This window comes from Macaca fascicularis, chromosome 14 (assembly GCF_037993035.2).
Source record: "Macaca fascicularis isolate 582-1 chromosome 14, T2T-MFA8v1.1".
NCBI classification, from domain to species: Eukaryota; Metazoa; Chordata; class Mammalia; order Primates; family Cercopithecidae; genus Macaca; species Macaca fascicularis.
Window position 1 is genome coordinate 119,735,053 of NC_088388.1, and position 26,049 is coordinate 119,761,101.

The window sequence follows — 26,049 nt, forward strand, 5'->3', positions numbered from 1 at the left end:
AGTACCCGGACGTGCTCTACCGAAGTCCATCCCTCACTTCACCCTTTCCTAACTATGTTCTTATTTCTGATGCTGGGTCTTTCCAGGAGTTCTCACTCCAGAGAATGGACAGCCTTGTGGATGATCGTGTCAACATCCTGGGATTTTCCATTTTCAACCAATCCCATGCTTTCTTCCAAGAGTTTGCCCAGAGCCTCAACCAGTCCTGGCAGGAGAACTGTGACCATGTGCCCTTCACTGGGCCTGCGGTAAGTACCCGCCAGAGCTCTTCCTGGTGCCCCTTGGCCTCTGCACATCGCCCCTCTGTGGACCAGCCCCTGGGCAACACACCCTCCTGGAGTCCAGCCGTCTCCCGCTCCCGTCCCAGCTCAGAAAGGGAGGTAGAAAGTGTGGGAAGTGGTTGCAGGGGGTGATGTTTGGGAAGCAGTGAGCTGTAGACAGCAGGGAGAGGCTGTGTGGAGGTACTGGGTTGTCACTTAGTGAAGTCTGCAGGTCCCCCGCGGCCAGACTCTCAATAATACCATTGCCGAGAGCTGCCTGAGTTTAGGATCCAAGAATCGTTTAGAAGGGCCTTTAAGCTGATCTACTCCCTCATTTTTCAGATAAGGAAACTGAAGCCCAGGCTGGAATGGGATGTGGAGTGGGGATGTAGGGGTCTTGTTCAAGGGCAAACATCGAGGCTGTTGCAGAGTGGAACTAACCCCAGGACTCCTGGCTCCTGGTCTGGTGCTCTGTCCACCCCCTGGCCACTTCCTGAGTCAGGGCTCATCCGGAGTGGCTCCCCTCTGCCCAGTCCCTGTGCTTCCTCTCTGCAGTTCTGGCCCCTTCCGGCACGTGTAACGGGAGCAAACCTTTCCATGGCCGTTCTCCACTGAGTTGGATGTTCTTCTCCGTGGGGCAGGCCAAGAATATCTGCTTGTGTACATTTGTTAAGAGCCAAGTTCTCAGGAGACTAGGATTGTGTGGCTTTTTATGCCCTGCCTAGCCCCATTATACACGTTATTTTATTTTTAAAAGCTCCACGGGGCAGCGCTTGTGATGCTCACTACAACTTCCTGAGGCAGCTACTATCAGTATCTCCATTTTACAGATGATAAAACCGAAGCCCAGAAAGGTTAGGCAAATAGCCCAGGGCCACACAGCCAGTGAGCAGAGGACCAGGACCAGAACCCAGGCCGTATGGCTTTACTGTTTATACTTTTAACCTCCGTGCCACTTTGCATCTCTCTAGGACTGTCATTTCCTTGCCATGCTGTACTGTAATTGAGCCTGGCTAGATGGAGGTACAGTGATGCATGCATAATGACATTTTGGTCAGCAATGGACAACTTATATGATGGAGGTTCCAAAGATGATAATAGCACATTTTTCTTGTCCCTTTTCTATGTTTGGGTATGTTTAGATATGCAAGTACGTACCACTGTGTTACAATTGCCTACAGTATCCAGTACAGTCATACCATACAGGTTTGTAGCCCAGGAGCACTACGCTATACCATATAGCCTAAGAGTGTAGTAGGCTATAGCATCTAGGTTTGTGTAAGCACACTCTCTGATGGGCACACAATGAAGAAATTGCCTGATGATGCTTTTCTCATAATGTGTCCCCACTGTTAAGCAACACATGTCTGCAGTTACTAGGTATTTGTTGAGTGAATGAGTGAGTGAGTGAGTCAGGCGGAATGATGAGTTATAGATAGAAGTGGAGAAGCATCAGGTCTAGGAGATGGCAATGGAATTAGGTACACTCCTGGAGTGGGAAATTCTCTGGTGAGTTTTAAAAATAGGAGGGATGCCTGTCTTTGATAAGATATGCCCAGAGGCAAAGGCATATCTAGACATCTGCACACTTGGCGTCTAATTAGTGCTTAGTCAACATGGTGACCTTGGAGGCGGGCTGCGGAAGCCAGGGCCTGGACTTAATGACCTTTCACAAAACTCTGTGCTTTTATGATCATGTGGCCTCGTGGATGTCTTAGGAAGGAAGGGATAGCTAAGGAGGTCAGAGCTCATGGAAAACTCAGGAAGCTTTGATCCAGGGAATGGGACAGGAGGATGGGGTTTGAGAAACAGAGTTTCATGAAGGTTTATGGAACTCATCCCAACAAGCTATTTTAGACCTAAAATAGGCAAAAATCCATGGGAAGGACTGGGGAGGGCAGCTGAAGGAAGGAGTCATGCCCATTAAATGGTTTGAGGGACAGAGAGGAACATCTCAAAGCACAGTTTCATGTGCAGGATCAGACTCAACCCCCAGCAGCAATGCAAGCCCTGTTCTCCCAGCCGAGTCTGCTGTTCTTACAGTTCTCATTCCAGTATTTTAATAGGTGCTGACCAATTTGAAAGGCTTGCAACACAGTATCAAGAAAGGAAAAAAAAAAAATCTGTCTCTTTCCCTTCAACCCAAGCCTCACCACATTTGGCATCTGGCCTAGTGAAGTAAATGGTCCTAGGCCCTATTTCCTCATTCTCTCTAAGGGTGTCTGCCTTTGCATTGATGCTCACATTGGCCGCGAGCAGACAAATGAGGGTCCTTCGGTTTCTAGTGGGCTTCTTTGTAAGGATCCAGCACAAAGGCCAGGAGTGCCTTTCAGAGAGCTGTGGGTCAGCGCTGCCATGGTCAGGCAGGCTGAAAAGATCACTGGCCTTGGAGTCACAGAGCCTGGAGTCAAATACTGGCCTAGACGCTTTCTCACCATGTGATCTTACGTAGTGATGTAACCCCTGTGGGCCTCAGATTCTTTTACCATAATTTTAGGTGAATTATGCCTGACTGTCTTAGAGCATTATTGTGAAGATGGAATCAGATATGATTCTATCTTCAATTCACAGTTATTCACCAAGTAAGTTAATATAACAACCTATATATGCCAGATGCTAGAATAGGCATTATTAAATATATCAGGCAGCTTTTGCTATGTAAATGCTGTGTAACAGCCAACTCCTAAATCTCATGATACACAATAAATATGCATACAGTACACATTTATAAAGCCCGTGGACCTGTGGGTCAGCGAGGGAGCCACTCGTCTAAGCTGGCTCGGTTGGGCAGCTCTGCTGCTCTGGATGAGATCTCTCAGCATGCATGGGTTGGCTGATCCAGACTGGGCCTACTTGGGGCCAGTACCTCTTCCCCTGGACCAGCAGGCCAGCCCAGCATATTCTCATGGTGATGACAGAAGGACAGCAAAGCAAGTGGAAACACAAGGACCTCTTAGTCCTAGGCTCCCAGAAAGGCACACACTCATTTTCTTGGCCAAAGAAAGTCACACACACAAACTCCATGTTAGGGAGTGAGGAAATGTATTCTACCCTTTTAGAGGAAAAAAATGCAAAGCCGCATGGTAAAAAGTCTGAATATCCAAATACAGAGTGCGTCTTAGTCCGTTTGTATTGCCATCAAGGAATACCCGAGGCTGGGTGATTTGTGAAGAAAAGAGGTTTATTTGGCTCCTGGTTCTGCAGGCTGTACAAGAAGCCGGTATCTGTTTCTGGTGAGGGCCTCAGGAAGCTTCCATTCTTGGTGGAAGGCAAGGGGAGGGGGCGTCTGCAGCTCACATGGCAAGAGAGAAAGCCACAGAGAGAGGGGAAGAGGTGTCAGCTCTTCTCAACAGCCAGTTCTTGTGGGAACTGGAGTGAAAAGTCACTCGCTCCCGTGAGAAAGGCACAAAGCCATTTGTGAAGCATCCACCCCCTTTATCCAACCCACCCGGGTCACTGCCACATGAGACTTGGGACCAAACAAACCGTGGCAGAGTGGGATGAAGGGCTGGCTCCATCACATAGTCACACAGTGAAGATCAAAGCCACTGTCCTCCAGATGCACCATGCAGGAGCAGGGTTCACCTCCACCTCTGGGAAGGTGACTCCTGGGCTTATGTTACTCTCATGGAAGCGGAGGAAAGCCCCTGAGTTCTGCCTGCAGAGGTCGGGGAAGGCTTGCCGGAAGAAAGGGAGGCCAGTCATTTGCTGCTCATCTGTGTGCAATACACCAGGCAGGGTCACGGCATCCCAGTGGAGCAGGGGCGCTGTGCTGACTCGCTCAGTGGACTGGAGAGGGTGTCTTGTCATGAGGATGCTGCCCAGGGCCGTTTAAAAGATAGAAACCCTGACCTCGTTTATCTCCTTCCCAGTCCAAAGTCAGACTTCCGAAGGCCTCAGCATCTTATGCCCCGCAAGAATGCTTGGGGGGTATTCAGTGAGTGGGGGTGTTCTCTGAGGCTCTCTTGGTGCTGCTGGTGGAGAATAAGAGTAAAGATGGGCTGAGCTGCGCGGGCTCGAGGCTGTCTCATGGGACTGTGCGAGGAGCATCTATGTGGACCTCAGGCCTACAGCTGGTCCTTGTGCCGGTCACAGATTCTGCGTCTACTTTAGTCAGCTTTCTCTCAGCCAAGCCCCTTTGGTTTTCTTGCCAATAAAATGGACAAGTGTTCTTTCTTCCGGAGGACAGCAGGGCGCCCACCCCACTGGGTTTCACCTGGGCACAGAGCTGAAGACTCCTGTAGCCCTTCCCATGAAATTATCCCGCCTTCTCCTATTTTCCTCCTCAGGGCATCCTAGTAACAGTTAAGAGTGGTCATGTAGCCCTTTTGGACAAGTGGGGAAACTGAGGCATGGAAGTGCTGGATGGCACATCAAGGGTCCCCCGAGATCAGCACTCCAATATAACCTGGAGTAGAACCTACATTTGTCTCCCAGTGCCGGAGAACCTTCCAGCTACTGTCTCTGTGGCCTCTGAGAGGGAAGGGAAAGTATTCCAGACACTCTCATCTCAGCGTGTGGAAAGGAAGCTCACGGCAGCAACAGTAGCAACACACCTTTCTCAAGGCTTCTCACTTTAGCAACCAGCTTTTGAAAAGTGGTGCCTCTTCCTGTCTCTTTGGAGGCTGAGAAATTCACAGCACAAACAGCCCAGCTCTTTTATGTTCTGGGGAGCTGGAAGGCGAGAGGGAGTCGGTTCCAGGAAAACAGTCTGGTTCTGTCCCCGCCATCGAGCGTTCTACAAAGGCTACAGCTCCAGCCTCAGTGGGGACGTTCTCTCTTTCTCTTCCTCTTCTCCCCTTCTTTACCCTTTTCTCCCTAGACCTTCCTTTCTGTTTCTCTCTCTCCACATGATGTTCCCCGCTCTTTCTTCACTCTTGGCACTTTCTTCTCTCCACTGCCTTTTTCTCCGGACTTGGGTAGGTGTCTCCCGCTATTCCTAACCTTCTGGATCAGTCCACTCCCCTAAGCCATACCTGCCAGGTGGCCAACAGGAGCTGCAAACGTGCTTCTGCCTGAGACAATGCAAGCAGAAGACGGGGTGTCGCAAATGGAGACGCACACCCGCTAGCTCCACACGCCGTTCCCATTAATCACGCGGCAAAGAACAAAAATCCTGGAAAATCATTAAAATTACAGATGGCTAGATTAAGTAATTAGAATTTAGGCTAAAGCAGATGTTTGTAATTAAGTGTTTATTTCATTGAATAAAATCCAGATTGTAAGAACTATTCCATGAGATTTTAATGGTTCCTGTCCTGGTTTTATATTGGGGGGTAGAGTTTAAGCTGCAGAAGTTCAGAGACAAATTGGCATCCGGGAGGATCCTGGGAATCCCGTCATCTGGGGCGTGGAGAGAGATGAGGGTTACAGGTGTGTATTTAGGAGATATTCTTATTTTCATATCATGGGAGGGGGAAGGAACTCAGCCACAGCTCCCTGAGTCAGAATTGATTCATCTTAATTTATACAGAGCTTTGCATTCCCCTAAACAATTTGCAAACAGCTCAAAAGAAAATAACAATGAAGAACCAAATGAAAATATAAAAACAAGAGAATCGAGGGTTCATTGCCAAGCAACGTTTTGGTGCCAAGGAAGAGGAGAGGATTTTAAATGAGGACTGAGCCATTTGGGGGATTTAGTATTTAGAAGAGACAGGGACAGGAGAAGCAGAGACAAAAACCAAGAGGCGTGCACACACAGATGAGGAGCGGAGGCCACAGAAAGACAGAGAGGAAAAGGAAATGGAATAAGAGAGCAGAGAAGGGGTGGAAATGGAGTGAGGCAGGGGGGCGCCTCCTTCCCCTGGTGGGCCCAGAAGTGGAGACATGGATGGAGGGCTTTTCTTTTTTTCTTTTTTTTTTGTTTTGAGATGGAGTCTCTCTTTGTTTGCTAGGCTGGAGTGCAGTGGCACAATCTCGGCTCACTGCAACCTCTGCCTCCAGGGTTCAAGCAATTCTCCTGCCTCAGCCTCCCAAGTATCTGGGACTACAGGCACGTGCCACCACACCTGGCTACTTTTTTTGTATTTTTAGTAGAAATGGGATTTCACCATGTTGGCCAGGATGATCTCAATCTCCTGACCTCGTGATCCACCCGCCTCGGCCTCCCAAAGTGCTGGGATTATAGGCATGAGCTACCACGCCAGGCCCAGAGGGCTGTTGTAATAGAAACTGCTTCTCCCTGACTGTAGCCCCAAATGCTTTCCAGAGCTAAATGAGTAAGTAAGAGCGGAGGGAGAAAGCAATTAGGAGAGGGAGAAAGATGCTTTGGGATGGAGATCTGAAACAAGATGGAAAAATTGATGAAGCAGAGAGATGACAGGCTCGCACACCATCAGAGGAGAAATTGGGTGAGGGCAGGAGATTGGTGACTGCGCGGAGAAAGCTGCAGGCACAAGGGTTGGGAAGTGAATTCTCAGAGCAGTTTGAAGGATCCAGGTGAGAAGTGTGAGCAGATTGCCAGGAGCCTGTAGAAAAGAGTGGCCTGGTGATGGGCGGAGGAACCCGAGGAGACTGCACTGGAAGAGAAGACGTTTGGGGTTTAGAAGGGGTCAGCTCTGACCAGCCCAGGCTGAACCACACAGAGGAACCGTAAAGCCCAGAGCCTACGGGGGACTCGTCACTGGTTTCGCCCCTCTGAAGGCCACGCACAGATGGAGAGGAGACCAGAACCTTGAGGATTTTCCTTCCACCTGCTCCCCGCGCCCAGCATCCCTAGCTGGCATTAGTACTAGAAGCACTCGAAGAATCTTGAAGGCCTTGGAGTTGGAGATGCCAAAGAACATTGCCAACAGGCATGCATGGATCTCTCAGCATCCACATCATGCGCTAATAAGAGAGCATCAGCCAAGGAAACCATGTCCCAGACGGAGTGGGAATAGTGGCAACCATGTAGCAGGAACAGGCTGGGGGCTTGGTGGGAGGATGTGAGAAACGGCGAGGCGCTTTCTCTGCAACTGTACCATGATGAGGGTCTCTTGGGGACCGGCACACAGCCTCACCGGAGGAAGAGGGGACCTGGGGAGGGGGCCTGTAGACTCTGGGGCCTCGTGCAACAATGCCTCTGCGAGGAAAGGGATCCCCAGGGCCTTGGTACCAGAGTACTCTCGGCAACAGAAACCCTGTATTAAAATGCCTTGTGGGAAAATGGAAATGTGTTATTGCGTGGCTTAGCAAGATTCCGGAGTGATGAGGTTGGAGACCAAATCTTTTCCATCTCTGCTGTGTCCCTGCTTGGTGCCAGCTTCATGCTCAGGCTGGAGCTGGGCTGGCTGCAGCAGTCCAAGCATCCCAACCAGACACAGACATGTCCAGAGGAGAGAGAAGGAGCGTCCTCTTAGGAGACAGGAAACTTTCCTGAGAAGCAAGCCCCTCCTTCCAGGCCGCTGTTCATGGCTCATTGTTCCAATGGGGTCACTCACACAGTCCCAAATCACATATTGGCCTGGGGACCTTGGACCACCCAGGATTCCCTGGGACCTGGGGCTGGCTCAGCCTCCTCTGAAGCTCCTTGCAGCTTGGGACAAGGAAGGATACCTGAATAAAATGGGAGGAAGAAGGGGAGAATGGGTGCTAGGTAGGCAGCCAATGGCTAATGGCTCTTAACTGAGGGGCTAACGTGAGGACAAACAGCCAGTCTGGCCAGGAGGCAAACTGGGTGATGGCCCCAACCCAGGGCATTCAAGAAGCCTGCCCACCACCCCTTCCTGCCCGCACCCTGGCGCCAGAGTCCCACGCTCCCATCTGCTGCTGAGAAGGCAACAATGAAAGATTGCCCCAAGTTGTCCTGGGAGATGAGGCATAAGAATAAATCTGATAGAGCAATGACAGCCTGGGCTTCTCAGCGGGACAGAGGTGGAGGACAGTGCTGTGGAGAGGGGAGGAAGCCAGGCTGGACAAAGGGGTGCCGGGCCTCCAGGCCTTGCTTTGTGACCTTGGGCAAGAGAAGAATGTCTTGTGCCTCAGTTTCTTCATTCGTAAAAGAAGAGAGTCAGACGACTTTTTTTTTTTTTCCTGAGATGGAGTCTCACTCTGTTGCCCAGGCTGGAGTGCAGTGGTGCAATCTTGGCTCACTGCAGCCGCCACCTCCCAGGTTCAAGCGATTCTCCTGCCTCAGCCTCCCGAGTAGCTGGGATTATAGGCGCGCACAACCACACACGGCTGATTTTTTTTCTTTTTCTTTTTTTTTTTTTTTTTGAGACAGAGTCTCTCTCTGTTGCCCAGGCTGGAGTGCAGTGGCATGATCTTGGCTTACTGCAAGCTCCGCCTCCTGGGTTCATGCCATTCTCCTGCCTCAGCCTCCCGAGTAGCTGTGACCACAGGTGCCAGCCACATCGCCCGGCTAATTTTCTTGTATTTTTAGTAGAGATGGGTTTTCGCCATGTTAGCCAGGATGGTCTCGATCACCTGATCTCATGATCCACATGCCTCGGCCTCCCAAAGTGCTGGAATTACATGCGTGAGCCACTGTGCCTGGCCCCTGATTTTTGTATTTATACTAGAGATGGGGTTTCACCATGTTGGCAAGGGTGGTCTCGAACCTCTGACCTCAAAGTGATCCCCCTGCCTTGGCCTCTCAAAGGGTTGGGATTACAGGCATGAGCCACCGGGCCTGGCTGGATGAGTTGTTTTCTAGAATGCCTTCCAGCTCAAACACTCCGCAATTTTGGGAATCTGAGAATGATGAGATTAACTGGGAGGCAAGGGAGAAGGTGGGACAGAAATTGGTTTATAGTATCATTTAAATAGCCAAACAGAGGAATCTAGAAGCCGATTTCAGTAGGGGCAGCTAACTTCCCCTCAATTTGTCTAAGCCAGAAAGAGGGAGTCTGCAGCATTAGTTTGTGGCATGTGAGAGGCCCATTAATAAAAAAGCCACATGTGCTCAGGGGAAAGCAAGTTACATGGAAGGACAAGGACGGTTGTAGGCTTGCAAAGGAGCATTCGCTGCCATGCAGGGTGAATCCAATGAAGAAGGAACTGAGGGCAAAGGGGAAGAGCAGGGAGGTAGAGAAGAGAGAATGGAAGACAATGGATGGAGGGACTCGGGAGTGTGGCGTCTCAGCCCAGCTCATCCTAGCTCAGCAGGACTGCAGAGATGTCCACTGTTCCCCATGGTGAGAATTGGGTGCCCTTTGTTGCTTAGTCTTTGGGTTCCAGGAGGCTCCGGGACCCAGGGACAGACAGGAGGGGAGTTGGAGCAGGGGGATACAGGAGACTCGATGGAGGCTGAAGGCAGTGGCCTGATCCAGTGTCTCTGTGGAGAGTGGGAAGGTGTTGAGCTATGGTACCTGCCAGATGGTAGTGGCTGAATAAAAGTGGGAATAAAGCAAAGAAGCAAGGCAAGGAGGGGAAGAAGCAGCAAGAGAGGGAGGGAGAGAGGGAGAGGGAGGAAGAAAGCATACAGCAGCCAGGTGGTTTTGTGATGCAGGTGAACTTGGACTGGACTAGACAAACTTTGTTGACTGTTTTGCTCTGTAATTACCTTTTAAAGAGATTATCCAGAGCTGGCTCACCCAGTTCCCCTCATAGGCCTCCTGGCCAAACATGTAGCAAAACTGGGTAGGAAATAAGGCCATCCACCATGCCTGTAGCCCCCTGTCCTTACCACTCCCTGGAGCCTTGCTTAGTTCAGTCAACACCTGCTTCCTGAGCACCTGCTGACATCTGTCTGGAGCTGAGAGCACAGCCCCTGCCCTCAGGAATGCTATCTTCTGACACTGGCCGTTTGCAGAGCACTTTTACAGACTTCTGAGGCAGGGACTGCTGCTTCTCTTTTACAGATGCAGAAATTGTTGCTTACTTGGAGGGATTCACGTGCCTGGGATCACTCAGCACATAGTGTAGGGCTGGGATCTGGACTCTGGGTTTGGTGTTCATGCTTTCAAGGTCTTTCCCCAACACCTCGCTATCTCACACTGCTTACACTGCCTGGAGAGCTTGAAAACCCTGCGACAGCATCCCTCCATCCAGCCTTGGAGGGGCCGGTGTCCCAGGGCTGGCTAGGAAAGAGGCAGGCTGTAAGCAGTCGGTCCCATGGAATGTTGCTCTCACAGGGTCTCCCGTGGGACCCTCACAAGGATGCCATCAGTTGAAAGAGGAGGCTTGGAAGGGGCAATGTTGAGTCGCCAGTGATGGAATGTCTGGTTTCAGTGAAGGAACTTGCTTTGTAATGGGACTGTGTGTGGACTTCTAGCCCTGTAACACCACTCCTCCCAGGAGGCCCCCACCTGCCTTCCTGGCCCCCCTCAGGGCCCTGGCACAGTACTGAGTATATAGTCAATTGCACTTACTAGGGTTTGTTTGTTTGTTTGTTTGTTTGTATTGCCAGGGACCCCGCATACATTAACATAGTGTAGTATTATCTCCTTAGATTGCAAGCTCCTCAAGGACAGGTGGCTTCTGTCTTTCCACTCCTACCACCTCCACCAAGATACCCAGCTTTCCCCTCCCCATAGGCTGCGAACATTGTGTCCATTTATTGGGTAGTGGGCAGATTTCAGCCAGAAGTTAACTCAAGTCAAGCAGATGTCTTGGGGGCCAGTCACATGACAAGCCCCATAACAGATGCTGTGCAGAATGTAGAGATTAAGGTCCTGTGTGTTCTCTACCCTGAGAAGCTTGCAGTTTAATAGGGAAGATGAAAACGTGGGCACACAACTGTGCTGACCTCTTCCCTGACTTTCAGGCCCTGCATGGCATGACCCCTGTCACGTGTCTGATGGATTGCTTTCTCCAGCCCCACCCCTTATCTCCCCTCCCCTCCCTCTAGGAATGGTCCAACTCTCCACCTTCTAGTCTTTGTTCCTGCAGTTCCATGCTCTGGAATGCCTTTCCCTCTTGCCAGCAACTCCCCATCCTTCAGTACTCAGTTCCAGTGCAGCATCCTCCATGAAAGACTTTCTCGATTGCCCAACCAGATGTTTCCCTCTTTGGAACCCATCCCCGGCAAGACCTTTGTGGACCTGCCACACTCTGTCTCATGTTCCCCTTATTCGTGCCCTGTCTCCTCGTACCTCCCTTCCCCATCCTGCTGTAATCACAGGAATAGGCTCCTACTCATCTTTGGGCTTTGAACTTACCGTGTGCTTCATACCTACTCATCAAGTTGTACAGTACAAAGTGGACTAATATGAGGCACATTTAGGAAGAAACAATATCGTGGGGTCTTGCAGGAGGAAGTGACCTTCAACTGAGCCTTATAGAATGGGCAGATGGGGGACAGTGGCCAGGTTCCTTTCTCTTCTTGACATAAGCAGCCCTACCCGCCTCTTGAGGATTCCTGGGAGCAATGGCAGTTGCTTATTTCCCTGGAGCAGAGAAAAAAGGGTACACTTGAAGTCATTTGGGGCCCAAAGGGCCAGCTCAAGGCTTGAATCGCAGAGCAGCCTTTGCCACTATTATGTGTCTTGGGTGAGTACCTGACTATTGGATGCAGTAGAGCTGGCCCAGAGACAGGACATGGGCCAAGGGCGATGAAGATGCACTCTTATTTCCCTTTCTTTTGCTTTCTCTTTTCTTCTTCCGTCCTCTTCTTTTCTCCCTCCCCTCCCTTCCTTCCTCTACACCCATCACTCCCTCCCTCTGCCTGCTTCCCGGCCTCTCCCAGCTCTCCTCGGCCCTGCTGTTTGATGCTGTCTATGCTGTGGTGACTGCGGTGCAGGAACTGAACCGGAGCCAGGAAATCGGCGTGAAGCCCCTGTCCTGTGGCTCCGCCCAGATCTGGCAGCACGGCACCAGCCTCATGAACTACCTGCGCATGGTGAGGAGCGGCTGAGGCCCTACAGGGCCGTGCCCAGGCTGGTGGGGTGGGACACGTGGTTCAAGGTACAATAGTCCCTCAACTCCAGGCTTCCCCAAAACGTGCCTTTTATTACAGCCCCAGATAAATCAGTGTTCTCTAGTGACCCCAGTTGAATGGATCATGAGCCACATTTGTTCCCTAAGCCCCAATAACCACTGAGAATCCATGGAAGTTTGTTCAGAAGGCAACAGCCCTCGAGCCTTATGCTGTTAATGGGCCCCTGAATTCCAGACTTAGCACCTGGCCTGTCTGCTCAGCAGTGTTCTCAGCAAAGCTCCACACAGCTGGGAAAGGGCGGTGCTGATGGAGACTGGCGTCCCTGTGGGAGTTGCAGGCTCAAGACTTCTAGCTTGGCTGGGTTTCCCATTGTTGTCCTCCCCAGCCATGCCTCCTCTGGTGGATGAATGTGGATCTCTACCCCACACAGAAGGCTTCTGTCAGAGAAGCCTGCTGCAGCACAATGTCTCGGACTTTGCATTTAGAGTTAGGTGGAGAGTCATCCTGACTTCCTGTGGGCCTGGGGGTGGGTGAGCGCCTGCCCAGAGAGGATGAATGCTGTGGACAGCCAAGGGCCTGGAGGAGGAGCCGAGAGGAATGTGAGCTCAAGTTAGCACCATGACTGGGTTGGTTTGTGCAGTTGGTATGGCGTTATTGGGGAAGCATTCTTCTCCTACTCCAGGCCAAGCCAAGTCTGAATTGTCTCTGCAGACATCACATTTGTCATCTCAAGATGCCTTGGCTGTGGGTGGGCAGGAGAAGGATCTTAACTGCTTTGCCTCTTCAGGGCATCCTTAAATAGCCCCTGTGTAGAAATCTTGCTTGGGGGCAAGTGTAACCTGGGGCCTGTTTGGTGCTGTAACTCACTCTCTCTTGGACAGGTAGAATTGGAAGGTCTTACCGGCCACATTGAATTCAACAGCAAAGGCCAGAGGTCCAACTATGCCTTGAAAATCTTACAGTTCACAAGGAATGGTTTTCGGCAGGTAAGCACAGCTGTGCCGTGGTGATGGCAGGTCCTCCTCTCTGTTTCCTTCTCTGACCCCAGCCCATTTCATCGATGCCTTTGGTGTTTTGGATGGCCTCCTACTCCCAGTTATCCCCAAGAGCAGCAGGTTGGATCCTGGGCAAGGCTCCTGGCCTGCACCAGCCTCCCCCTTCCTGCCACCAGATCAGTCACTGTGGCTCAGGGACTACACCCCCAGCAAAATACCAAGAGGGAGAGAACTGGGATGAAAGGGGAGGCAAGGGGGTGTCATGTAAGGGAGGAATTCCCAGGGAGGATTTTACTCCCTGAGTCGAACCCTAATCCTGGAGCCCATTTAGACTCCAGGGAGCCTGCTGGCAAGGCAGAGACTGTATCTCATGTGGGCCAAGGAAACCTTCAGTGTTGGAGTGCATGGCTGGGTGTCTCCTGTCTGCCCTTCTCTGACCAACCCACAACTCCCACCCCCATGCCAATGGCACAGCCCCTCTCCTGGCCGCTCCCTGCCTGCTCCGTCATTGCAGGGATGCCTTGTCCTTCATAGTTCCTTTCAGCTCCCCACTCCTTTGCTCATTCTCCACCATTACCCTTTTTCACCACCACCACCATCATCATCACCACCACCACCATCATGATCATCATCACCACCACCACCACCATCACTACCACCACCATCACCACCACCACCACCACCACCACAATCACCACCACTGCCATCACCACTACCACCACCATCATTACCACCACCATCACCACTACCACCAACACCATCACCATCACGACCACCACCACCACCACCATCATCACCACCACAAATGATCACCACCACCACCACCACTGTCATCACTACCACCACCATCACCACCATCACCACCACCACCATCATCACCATCACCACCACTGCACCAGTACCATCACACAACCATCACCACCACCACCATCACCACTACCAACACCACCATCACCACCACCACCACCATCACCACCACAAACAATCACCACTACCATCACCACTACCAACATCACCATCACCACTACCATCACTACCACCATCATCACCACCATTGCCACCACCACCGCCACCACCACCATCACCACCACAAACGATCACCACCACCACCACCGTCATCACCACCACCACCATCACCACCATCATCACCATCACCACCACCACCATCATCACCATCACCACCACTGCACCAGTACCATCACACAACCATCACCACCACCACCACCATCACCACTACCAACACCACCATCACCACCATCACCACTGCCACCATCACCACCACAAACGATCACCACCACCATCACCACTACCACCACCATCACTACAACCATCACCACCAAAACCACCACCATCACTACCATCATCACCACCACCACCACCATCATCACCATCACTACCACCATCATCACCACCATCACCACCACCACCACCACTGCCACCACCATCACCACCACCACCAGCACCCTCATCACCACCACCATCACCACCACCACCATCACCATCACCACCATCATCACCATCACCACCACCACCATCACCACCACTACTGCAACCACCATCACCACCACCATCACCACCACCATCATCACCATCATCACCATCACCACCACTGCACCAGTACCGTCATACCACTACCACCACCATCATCACCACCACTACCATCACCACTACCACCACCACCATCACCACCACCACCACCACCATCACCACCACCATCGCTACTGCCATCATCACCACCAACACCACCATCACCACCACCACCTCACCACCACCACCACCATCACCACCATCACTACCACCACCACCATCAACACCACCACCCCCACCACCATCACTACCATCACCACCACCATCATCATCACCACCACCATCACTAACACCATCACCACCATCACCACCACCACCACCATCACTACCATCACCACCACCATCTTCATTACCACCACCATCACCACCACCATCACTACCACTGTCACCACCACCACCATCACCACCACCACCACCATCACCACCATCATCACCATCACCACCACTGCATCGGTACCATCACACCACCACCACCATCATCACCACCACCATCACCATCACCAGCATCACCACCATCACCACCACTGCACCGGTACCATCACACCACCACCCCACCATCATCACCACCACCACCACCATCACCACCACCACCAACACAGCAACCACCATCACCACCACCGCCATCACTACCATCACCAGCACCACCACCATCACTACCATCACCACCACGACCACCATTACCACCCACCACCACCATCACCATCACTACCACCATCACCACCACTACCGTCACCACCACCATCATCACCACCACCATCAGTACCACCACCACCACGATCACCACCACCAGCACCATCACCACTACCACCACCACTGCCAACATGCTCACCACCAGCACCACCACCACCACTGCCACCACCACCACCATCACCACCACCAACACCACCGTCATCATCATCACCACCACTATCCCCATCATCACCACCACTACCATCACCACTACCATCATCACCACCACCACCCCCACCAGCATCATCATCACAACCACCATTGTCATCATCACCACCACCACTACTGTCATCACCACAACCACCACCACCAATATCATCATCACTACCACTGCAATTGTCATCATCATAGCAGCCTCCATTTATTAGGCTCTTGCCATGGGCCTTATACCATGTTAAGTGTGTCATATATATTTTCTCTTTTAACCCTACAAAATAGATACTTTTTATTAGTCCCAGTTTTATACTTGAAGAAACTGAGGCTCAGGGGGACTGAGTGACTTATCCTTGAACAAACAGTAATGACAGAGCTGGTTTTGGACCCAAATAGATCTACCTCTAAAGTCTAAGTCCTTAACCATTACAACAAATTATGCATCAGAATCGCCTTGGAAATGCATTAAAAACACAGATTTTAAAACTCTACTTCACAAGAGGCTAGTTGGGGAGGCCTATGATAGGCCCTGGGAACTGATGCAGTCGTCAAGCCCCCAAGGTGATTCGAATGAAGCCCTACCCCGCGGAGGCCCTGTCACATCTGCCTCCTGCTTCTGGGTCCCCACATCTGATAGGCTCCGATCAGCCCTCCTTAGAAGTCCAGTGGAGTTCTTTCTAGGAGATCTTAATTATGCTGGGTCCCGAGGTCAGGTCACCCTTCTTGGAAGGCGAGGCAGTAAAAGGAAAGAGTCCCAGACAGAGGGGAGCCCAGAGTCCTGCTGCTGACTCTCTGCAAAGCCTCGTATCTCTGGGCCAGAGTTGCATTGCCTGTAAGCAATAACAGCTACCACTTTGCATAATTTCTCAAATGGGAGCAGGGTTAGGTAGGCAGCCAGAAACTACGGGGATGGCGTTTCACAAAATGGCCATTTTATTCATCTAACAAGTCATATATTGAGCGTACACTATGCATCAGCTACCGTGCTGGGCCTGGGGGAAACGAAGCTGAAAAACATTCAGCCCTTGCATGGAGAGAGTGCTCACGGTCGGTCCAGGGAGCCTGACATAGAAAACCGTAAGTGCAAATTTGGGTTATTACACTCAGATTGTGCCCTCAGGCTTCTAATTACCTGAATAGGTGAAGCTGCCAGCCTGTGGAGAAATTGTCAGACACACTTTTCTCTGAGTCCCAATGTGCTTGGGGGATGTGAAGTGAAGAATATTCATTCATTCTTTCAAGACATCTTTGTTGAGTGCCTATTATGTGCCAGACTCTCTTCTAGGTATAGGTTTTTTAAGACGAAGAAAGCGGCTGCTTTTGTGGAGCCTGTATTCTAGTAGGGGACAGGCAGTGGGCAAACAAATGTATATGTGACATAGTGTCAGGAGTGGTAAGCGGAGAAAGAAAAAGGGGACAGGAGAAGGGGGTGGAGATGATAACAGTGGAGGAACAGTTAGGAGAACATGATGCTCACTCCATAGAAAGCCTGATCCCAGGCTTTGAAACACTCCCCTTAGACCTCAGCCCTGCTTTGTGAGTGCTTCGGGGAAAGAGCCCACTTCCAGCATCCCTCCATCAAGAGACACCTGCAGTGGCAGAGCTGGCTGGTAGCCCTGATCCCACTCTCCACTTGAAGGACAGCTGATTAGGCTCCAAGTGCCTCTTCATCTTTATTCTGCTGCTCCAGCAGCCGCTGCTCAGGCTGGCTTGTGCTCGCCCCGAGGCCAGAGGACTGCCTGAGTTATTAAGAAACAGCGTCATCAGCCCCAGCCCCCAGGGCTCATCCTTCAGCCCCCGACCCAGGCCAGCAAGGGATTGTGCCCTGAATCCTCCATAGCGGCTGCAGTTTCTTCGGCAGCGGCACAGATGAGCAGTGCAGGGCAAAGCTTCTCAAATATATACGTGCACCAGAATGACTGAGAGTGCTTCATAAAAATTGAACGCTCCCAGGCCTCACAGCTATAAATTCCAGTTTAGTAAAACAGGATATATTCCAGAAATCCGCATAATTTTAACCAGCACCAAGATAGATGATAACAGTGCAGGTGGTCCACAGACTACCCTTTGACAAATACTGTCCTAGTAGAAGAGTGTTCGTGAACTGCAGCCTCTACACAGAGATTTTTTTCTTGACCTCTCCACATCCTACCCCCATCTTTTTGAGCCAGTGTTGGATGGAATCTGCTGCAGAAGTGACCATTAAAGAGGATGTGCTTTGACCTTCAACTACTCTAAGGGACACATATATTTGATTGGACTTGTAAAGTGGATGGTCATTATTCTCTTTATGTCCTGCCCCCTCTTTTTTTTCAACAAATCTAGTGAGCATCCTGCTGCTTCCCTGTCTGGTGTAGGTGCCGTGAGTACCAAGTGAAAACTGTGCGTGATGTATCATGGACACAGATGTAGCTTCGCAGCTTTGGTCCCCAGGTCCCTTCCCAATCACCGCCCAATCTTTGCCTCTTGACAGGTGTCCTTCCCCTGCTTATTACAGGATGAAGAAATGGTTTAGGGAGTGATAATTAATTGGGCCTCTCTTCCAGGGTGGGAGGAATGTCAATATCTCTGTGCGAATACTCTCCCAATTCCATTCAAGGTGATGCTGGGCAGGGGAGGAGAAAGGGACAAGGAGCAGGGGAAATAACATCTTTTGAGTACTTTTTGCATCCGGACATCACATGAGCACTTTGCCCAAATCGCTTCCAATCTTGAGGACAGCCCTTCAAGGTAGATAAATTCACATTTCACTGATAAGAACACGGGAGCTCAGGGAGCGGAAGGAACTTGGTCCTGCTATTAGCAAGGACTTCAGGCAGAGCTGGAATTTATGCTCAGGCTTGTCCAACTGCAAAGCCTGTGCTCTTGGATTCCCCCACTCCTGGCCATTCCTCACTTTCCTGGAATCCCTAAAACCCCAAATCAAACTCCTTTAGCCGGGTCTGTTGTTCTGCTGCCACCTGCTGCAAACCAGGACAGCGCCTCGGTCCTGATGACCGGTGGGGCTGGGCGTGCCTTAGGAATGGTGTCTTCTCATTGGGGCTTGGTTTTATTCTCTCTCTTCCTGTCTGGGTGAGTGACCATTAAGAGCTGGTTTTGATTATTTAGAAAGCCTCACGCGGGGACCTGGTGGGTTGTAATTGGTAAAACATCCGAACCAAATACCGCATTCTCTGCCGGTGGCTGATTAAAGGATTATTACCGTTTTAAAAATAGTCTGTCAGAACTCAGGGTTGTTTTCTACTATTTTAAAAATGACTGTTTTGATTCTGTTCGGAGAGGGTTTTCAGTCTTGAGACTGACTTTGTGGAGCTTCTGCTGGAGACTGCAGGGTCAGGGACAGTTCCCTGTTGTGCCCTGTCAGTGACATTTCTGAACCTGGACCATCTCCCAGTTGTTGGCTTATGGGCATAGAAGTTGACAGTATTGTTTCAGCTCCGCTGCCCAGTTTTTGCGCTTGCAAGATCTCCATTGTCCATCTCATATCCTCCCTTTTCATGACGCGGAAGATGGCCTGGACAGTACTAGGAAAGTATACTCTCCCTTCCGGATTTGGGAGAAATCTTTGGAAGAGGCTGGGAAAGAAGGAAGCACAGCATTAGAAGACCCTGAATTTCCTTCGTTTAACTTGGTCTAAAGATCAGAGATTCTGAGCAGCCCCCAAGCAACTTTGTTAGTGCCGTGACAAGATGAGCGCACCTTTCATTTGAGGATCGGAAATGGCTTAACAGGCTCTAATTAAGCCTTTGAGGTTTGCTATTCCTAGTTTAAGATGCAGATCTAAACTTTTTCTATTGGCTCACTGTATATCACTATGTGGATACCTCAGTTTCATTTCTCTGAGCAATGAAGGTCGTAACCTCCCAGCGTTGGACCTGGGTGAACCCAAGAATTAGCCAAACTAGAATTGCATGGCACAGTCTTGTGCTTGTCTGTGGTTACATAGAAAGCCGGCTCTACTGACATAATCGCTAACATTTATTGTCACCTACGTGATGTGCTGTGCTGAGTGGTGTACGTATGTATTTAAAATTTCTCATCATTTCATCAACCCTGCAGGAGAGCTATTCTCTCAGCTTGTAGGTGAAGGAATTGAGACAGAGAGAGAGGAAGTCATGTATCCACATTCATACAGCCAGTAAGTGCCAGATTTAAGAATTGGGTCTGAGTACAGCTGCCTTCAAAGTCCAAGGTCTTTCCACTATACAGAATTGCCCCAGACCATGTTGGAAGGGACCTTCAAGCCCTTCATGGATTCCTCCAACCCAAGGCAAGAGCGTTTTCCATTGTTCCCCTGAAGGAGATGACCACCCAGCCTCTCCCTGAGCATGTCCTGGGCTGAGGAATTCACTGCCTCTCAAGGGACACATTCCAAATTCTTCCAGGCACTGAGTCAAAATCTGCCTCCTAATTCTGCCGTAATAGGAACAGTCTGCTTCCTCTTTCTTACCAGCTCTTCAAATGTTTTTCAAAAGTTTGATTTTACTTCATTCGCTTATTCTTTCATGCCTGAATTTAGCATAGAATTTTCGAGCACCTTCTCTGTGTCAGGGGCTGGGAATGCAAGATTCATGAATCATGGTTCCCCCAAGAGCTCATCATCTTTTGGGGAAGACAAAAATTGCAGCCAGGTCTTACTGTACAGGGCTGATGTTGTCATGCTCTTCCGTTTTTTCCTTTCTCAGGCAGCAGTTCCCAGCATGACATGGCTGCCACGTCTCTCACCACTAGTGCTTTTCAGTTTGTCTAGGTTGTCTATTAAAACACAAGGCCCACATTGGACACCACACTCCAGATGGGGCTGAACAGCAGAGCTGAGAGCACTGAAGAGTTACGAGTTTCCTCAGACTGAACGCCACATTTCTGTTTGCCGCGTTAGCTTTCTTACTGGAATTTGTTTTCCAATTTTTTATTCATTCTGAACTCTGGGCCTTGGGATCAATTAATTATTCCACTTACCTTTCTCCCACCAGATACGCAGGGTTCTTTTCCTGTGAACTTTTCACAGAGATTACACCTGAGCCACACTTTCCTTAGACCACAGATTTATTTCACACTGTTCCTACAGAGCTGGAGAAACTGGCAAGGCAGCGAAGGAGAGGGCCAGTAATAAGCCTTGTGAGCTGACGGCCAGACTTTTGTTTTCCAAAGCTTATATCAACCCAGCTTTCAAGGGGCTGATTTGAGTTCTAACCCGAGGAGGAGGATGAATGAAATGACTTTCCCGAGTCACTCTTGCAAACCAAGAACTTAGGGATCCAGTGTCGTCTTTAGAAGGCTCAGAGAATTCAACCCAACTCCTTGAAATTTCTGCAGGTCCCACCCGTTGCTAGGAGGTCAGGCTGCCTCTCTTTAATCTTCTCTCCTGCCATCCTGCCTGACAGAAGCCCACACAGAGGCAGCTCTGCCCCCTTTCCGGGGGAGTCGGGATCCCCCTGCCTTGGCAGCGGTGGAACTTGCTTTGCTGCACTCGGAAGTCACGTAAAGGCAGCTGCGTTTCTTATCGTGACCCTGTGCAGCCAAGAACTCCGGAAAATAGCTTCTGTTGCTCTGGTGGGAATTTTAGCAGACCTGCTTCTCTGGTGGGAGCCACTCCTGTCCCCATACCCAGGCCCCTTCCTCCATTTCAAAAGCAAACAAACCTAGAACAACAGAAAACCATCAAAGCGCCCTGCCTGTCAGATGACATTCTGCACTGACATTGCCTTCACATGACATGGAAGAATAGTGAGGAGGATTTCACACTGTCCATGGAGAGGTACCCCCGGCATCTGTGCCCTTGACCCCAGCCCCTCGTATTGTGAGCTGACCCCATCATAGCTCCAGCCCCTTCTGCGCTAAGGAGAAGGACTATTAAGGCTCAGACAGGTTGCGGGGTGGAAGCGGGAAGGTAGCTCTGAGAGTACTGTGATTGCTACTATCTAATGCATTTTCAATTTGAGGAAGGAATTTACCATAAATATGCAGATCCTTTGAAGCTGCTTCTGCCGGAGCCTGGCTCAGAGCGCTGGAGCCGGCTTTGATTGTTGGGAATCGGCAGCCTTGAGTGCCAGCTCTCCGGCTTGGGAATAGACCTCTGTGGGCCAGCTGGGGAGGCCACTTGACAGGCGATTCCCCCAGAGCCAGTGGGAGTGACTTTACCTTTGATGAGGAAACTTTGAGGCGGCAGATCCGGGTGGAGGGAGCAGAAAGAGAGATGGGTGGCTGAGGCGCTGCTTTGAAAGTTACTGAGAAGTCACTTATTTCTTCTTTTTAATTAAGGATCCAGGAGAAGGGGAATTGGAATGAGGTTTAAAATAGTTGACAACATCTCATAGAATGTCAAAAATTCTTAAGAGTTGGAGGTCAGCGAGTCCATCTTTCCTACCGGAGAACACATCTGTGAGAGCGTCATTCCTGGGCTGAAAAGCCCTCGGCGGCCCCCATTTGCTTTCAGGATGGCAGGTGTTGGGTGTTGCATACGTTCGAGTCCCCTTTTCTGCACTGGCCCTCCCGACTCTGCTGCAGCAATACTAGGTGCTGTGGCAATCAGGCATGCCAGGCTCTCTCACATGCCCGTGCCAGTGCACCCATACCCACTCCCATGCCTCACCTGGCTACTCCTACTCACGTCTCCAAAACTCAGCTCAGTGAGGCTTCCCTAACCCCCAGCTCCTGCAAGCACCGGTCCAGAGCTCCATGTATGTGCTCCCTCTACTTTTCACACTATTATTCAGTGCTGGGGGCTCCCTGAGCCAGCTGAGAGTGGTGCTCAGGGCAGGCTTGGAGAGCGAAGACAGGAGTGAACAAGGGACTGGTGTGTGCACAGCCCACCTCCCTGGGCCCTGGGGAGGTGTGCAGGGGGCACACAGATGTGCTGTCCAGGCCCTAAGGAGCTCATAGCCAATGGGGACACCAGAGCCCTGGGGACCTGAGGATTTTGTCGTGAGAGTTCTGTAAAGCTACTGTTCGCCACGTTGTTCAAGAGAGATTTCATATGACAAAGCTCCCCGCTGACAACTGGAATTTGAAAATTGAAGCAGAAGGCCCCTCCAATCACTGATATCTTCCCCCTTTCCATTTCTTGCCATCGTCCAGGAACAGTGCTCCCCTACTTCGCTCAAAGGCTCTGAAATACTTTCTCCTATGAGTGACTCAGGCTCTCCTGTCCACTCCAGGGACAACGGTCAAGGGGCAGATGAGCTGGCTTTGGCAGGGTGTAACCTGAAGGGCATTTTCTCTCCTGCCTTCCTGGCCCACATAAGTCTGGTTCTTTCTCCCAAAGCACAGGGACTTCCTGCTTATCAGCTCTGATGGGAAATTCACTGACTGCAGAAGCTTATTCACACATCAGCCGGCAAACAAATTAGAGCTACTTAAATTTTCGAGCTGGGGGCCGCTTTTGGGCAGAAGAACAAGGTTTTAAAGTGCTGCATTTTAAATGTATTTCTTATAATGTGCCCGATCACGCTTCTGCCTGAGATCAGTCTGGGGAAGTTTGCCAGTTCCCAATGACTCTTCCGTGCCTCTTCAGCCAGCTCATGCCTGGAAGAGCGGAAGAGGCGGACCTGCTAATTCGGTCTCAGGAAGCAGCCTGCGTCAGTCAGCTCTGATGGGAGGTGGGCCAGGCCACGGGCCAGAGGTGTGGGGTTTGCAGGCAGGCAGGCCTGGGGAAAGAATGAAGGTGGATCCAGGGAGGTGAGGGAGCCACATTCAGCAGCAGGCAGTGTGGGGCACTGGGAAGAGCATAAGGCTTCATGGTCAGAGGCTCAGGGCAGAGTCCCAGCTCTCTCCGTTTCTGTTCTAGCTTTCTGTTTCTCAGTTTCCTTCTCAGTCAAGCAGGGATGGTGATCATCATCATATCTGCTTTATGTGCATCATAAAATTATTGTGAGAGCAAAATGAAACATTGTTTATAGCTGTTCTTGAGGATTCTACTATATTTGCAAATTTTAGTTCTGTCATCTCACGCAGAGATGACTATCTATGTATCTGTCTACCTTTGTGTGTGGTGTTCCCAGAATCTCGCTTCTACTGTGCCTCAGGGCAGAGAGAAGAACAAAGCGAGGTCTAGCAAGATGCCCAGGGCCAGGTCACTCTGGCTGTAACCACACAAAGACCGGCCCGTGCCAGCCAGATAGGACGCACACCAGCTCTACCAGGCTGGCCACTCGGGGCTTCAGGATGGCCTCCCCACAGCCTCTGCCTCCCCTGCCTCTCTCCTTCCTCCATCCCTGACCCCTCCTTTTTCCACTCTCTAATGTGGCAGCCTTGCTGCTTCCACCTGGCAGTGGCTCTGGTTGGGTGTGAAGCCTAGGGAAGCAGAAGCTGTGATACCACTCCTATGAGAATCCCAGCACCTCAAAGGCCTGCCTGACAGAGCCCTGCTCAGACAAGCGCTGCTGACAACCCCAAAACTAAAAATTCCCCATGTAGCCAGAGCACAGCAAGGCCTGCGCACATGCTAGCTGCATGCTGCGAGCCAGCTTCCAGCCAGGGGCAGAGCCGGGCCATGCTCAGGCCTCGCAGAAAGCTCAGAACTTGTGTCCTCCCCTGCCCTCCAGCATTCTGCTGACTTCAATGTCCTGAGTTCCAGAAGGACAGCGAGTAACTGGCTTCCTTCCACCCAGGCACTTCATTAAAATCATGAGTTCAGTTGGCATCTGCCACTCAGAGCGCAAAGTTTTGTTATTAATACAACCAGCTTTCCCAAGATCCTTCTCCACCTGGTGCGTTTAACAAATGAAGCCAGGCATAGCCTGCCTGTGTCATGTTCTTTGGCAGTAATTTTCTTGTACGATGAAAAATCTCCAGCATGCCTGAGCTCTCTGATACATTCTTTCCTCAGCAGCTAATTCGAAATACCTTCTAGCTTCCTGGAGGTGAGAGCAGGGTGTGCAGATGTGTCCTCATGTTGGCGGATCCCGCCATGCACTCCACACATGGCAATTTGAGGAAGGCCAATGTGATCGTCCCCCAAAATGTTTACAAGGGAGTCTGTGAGATTTTCGACTATGCAAGAAAAGAAAAGGAAGTTGTGATGTAGGCAACAGAAATTCTTTTTTTTATTTTTTATTTTTTCTGAGACGGAGTTTCACTCTTGTTGCCCAAGCTGGAGTGCAATGGCACGATCTCAGCTCCCTGCAACCTCCACTTCCTGGGTTCAAGCGATTCTCCAGCGTCAGGCTCCTAAGTGGCTGAGATTACAGGCGCCTGCCACCACAGCCGGCTAATTTTTGCATTTTAGTAGAGATGGGGTTTTGCCATGTTGGTCAGGCTGATCTCGAACTCCTGGCCTCAGGTCACCTGCGTGCCTTGGCCTCCCAAAGTGCTGGGATTACAGGCATGAGCCACCACTCCTTGCCAGCAACAGAAATTCTTGAAATCACTTAGTGCTTCTGTCCAAAAAGAAAGAAGATCTGAGCATCCTCACAGCTCATCTCTGGGAAATTTAACTTCAGAAACCATGAGCTAGGTGAGAAGTCTATTAAGTTCATACAAACATCATTCGGGGGTGGCATTTTTAGTCAGAGCTGACTGGGGTGGACTGAGCTCCACTCCTGCCCTATTATTTTCGCTGTCACTGGAATCTCTGAGAACAGCCAATGTGCTTTTATTCTCTTTGGCAGGAGGAGCAGTGAGGGCTAGACCAAATTCTGCTTCCTATGCCAGACACTGGGGATTAGGGATGGAAGTCTGGGCAGGTCTTGGCACAAGCTTCACATTCGAGAGCAGACAAGTACGGTTGATCCTCATTATTTGTGGATTCCATGTTTGCAAATTCGACTACTTGCTAAAATCTATTTGTAACCCCCAAATCAATACAGTGCTTTTGCAGACATGCACAGAGCAGCAAAAAATTGGAATCACCGATGTGCACGTTCCCAGCTGAGGCTGAACAAGGCTGCACCGTGTCTTCTTTTTTCAGCTCTCATACTGTAAACAAGTGTCCTTCTCACAGTCCACTGCATGCCACATCTTGTCTAGTTTTGTACTTTTTCTTGGCAATGTTTCTGTTTAAAATGACCCCTAAGCATAGTGCTGAAGTGCTATCTAGTGTTCCTACCTACAAGAACAGTGATGTACCTTCCAGTGAAAGCACATGTGTTAGGTAAGCTGCATTCTGGCTGAGTGGGCTTGCTGTTGTTTAATGTAGATGCATCAACAATATATATTAAGCGAGGTGTCTGCAAACAGCAACACATGTAAAACAAAGTGATTGATTGAAGAAAACAATGTGACCAGAGGCTCACAGGAACCTAGCCCTGTATTTCCCATAGGAACAAAAATGGTTCAGTATTCCCTAATTCAGTGTTTGTGGCAACTTTATAGAACAGAACTACCATGAATAATGAGAATCACCTGTAGTGAGTTTCAGCCAGGAGAGAAGACCAGGAATGAGCAAACGTATGAGTAGCTGAAGTTTTCCTACAATGGCCTTTTCTCTGCGTTCACTGCCCCATACTGCTGTTCTCCTGTTTTCTCAAAATGAGCAAGGGCTTCATTTCCTATTGATGTCCTGCCTTTCTCCTGGTTCCCCTGA

The 26,049-nt window shown here is 50.5% G+C and overlaps 1 protein-coding gene across 18 annotated transcripts in view; it reads left to right on the forward strand.

The window, feature by feature from the left end:
* Window positions 1–26,049, forward strand: part of GRIK4 (glutamate ionotropic receptor kainate type subunit 4) — a 483,018-nt gene that overhangs the window by 355,330 nt on the left and 101,639 nt on the right. For 16 of the 18 annotated variants that reach the window (XR_010581045.2, XR_012423807.1, XR_012423808.1 and 13 more), the window contains 3 exons: window positions 87–248; window positions 11,872–12,024; window positions 12,945–13,049. Coding sequence is in view for 11 of the 18 variants with exons in the window: in XM_074015465.1 (XP_073871566.1) it covers window positions 87–248; window positions 11,872–12,024; window positions 12,945–13,049 (420 nt within the window). In the remaining 7 variants the exon portion in view is untranslated. The remainder of the gene's footprint in view (window positions 1–86; window positions 249–11,871; window positions 12,025–12,944; window positions 13,050–26,049) is intronic. The other 2 variants (XM_074015472.1, XM_074015474.1) reach the window with 1 other exon arrangement.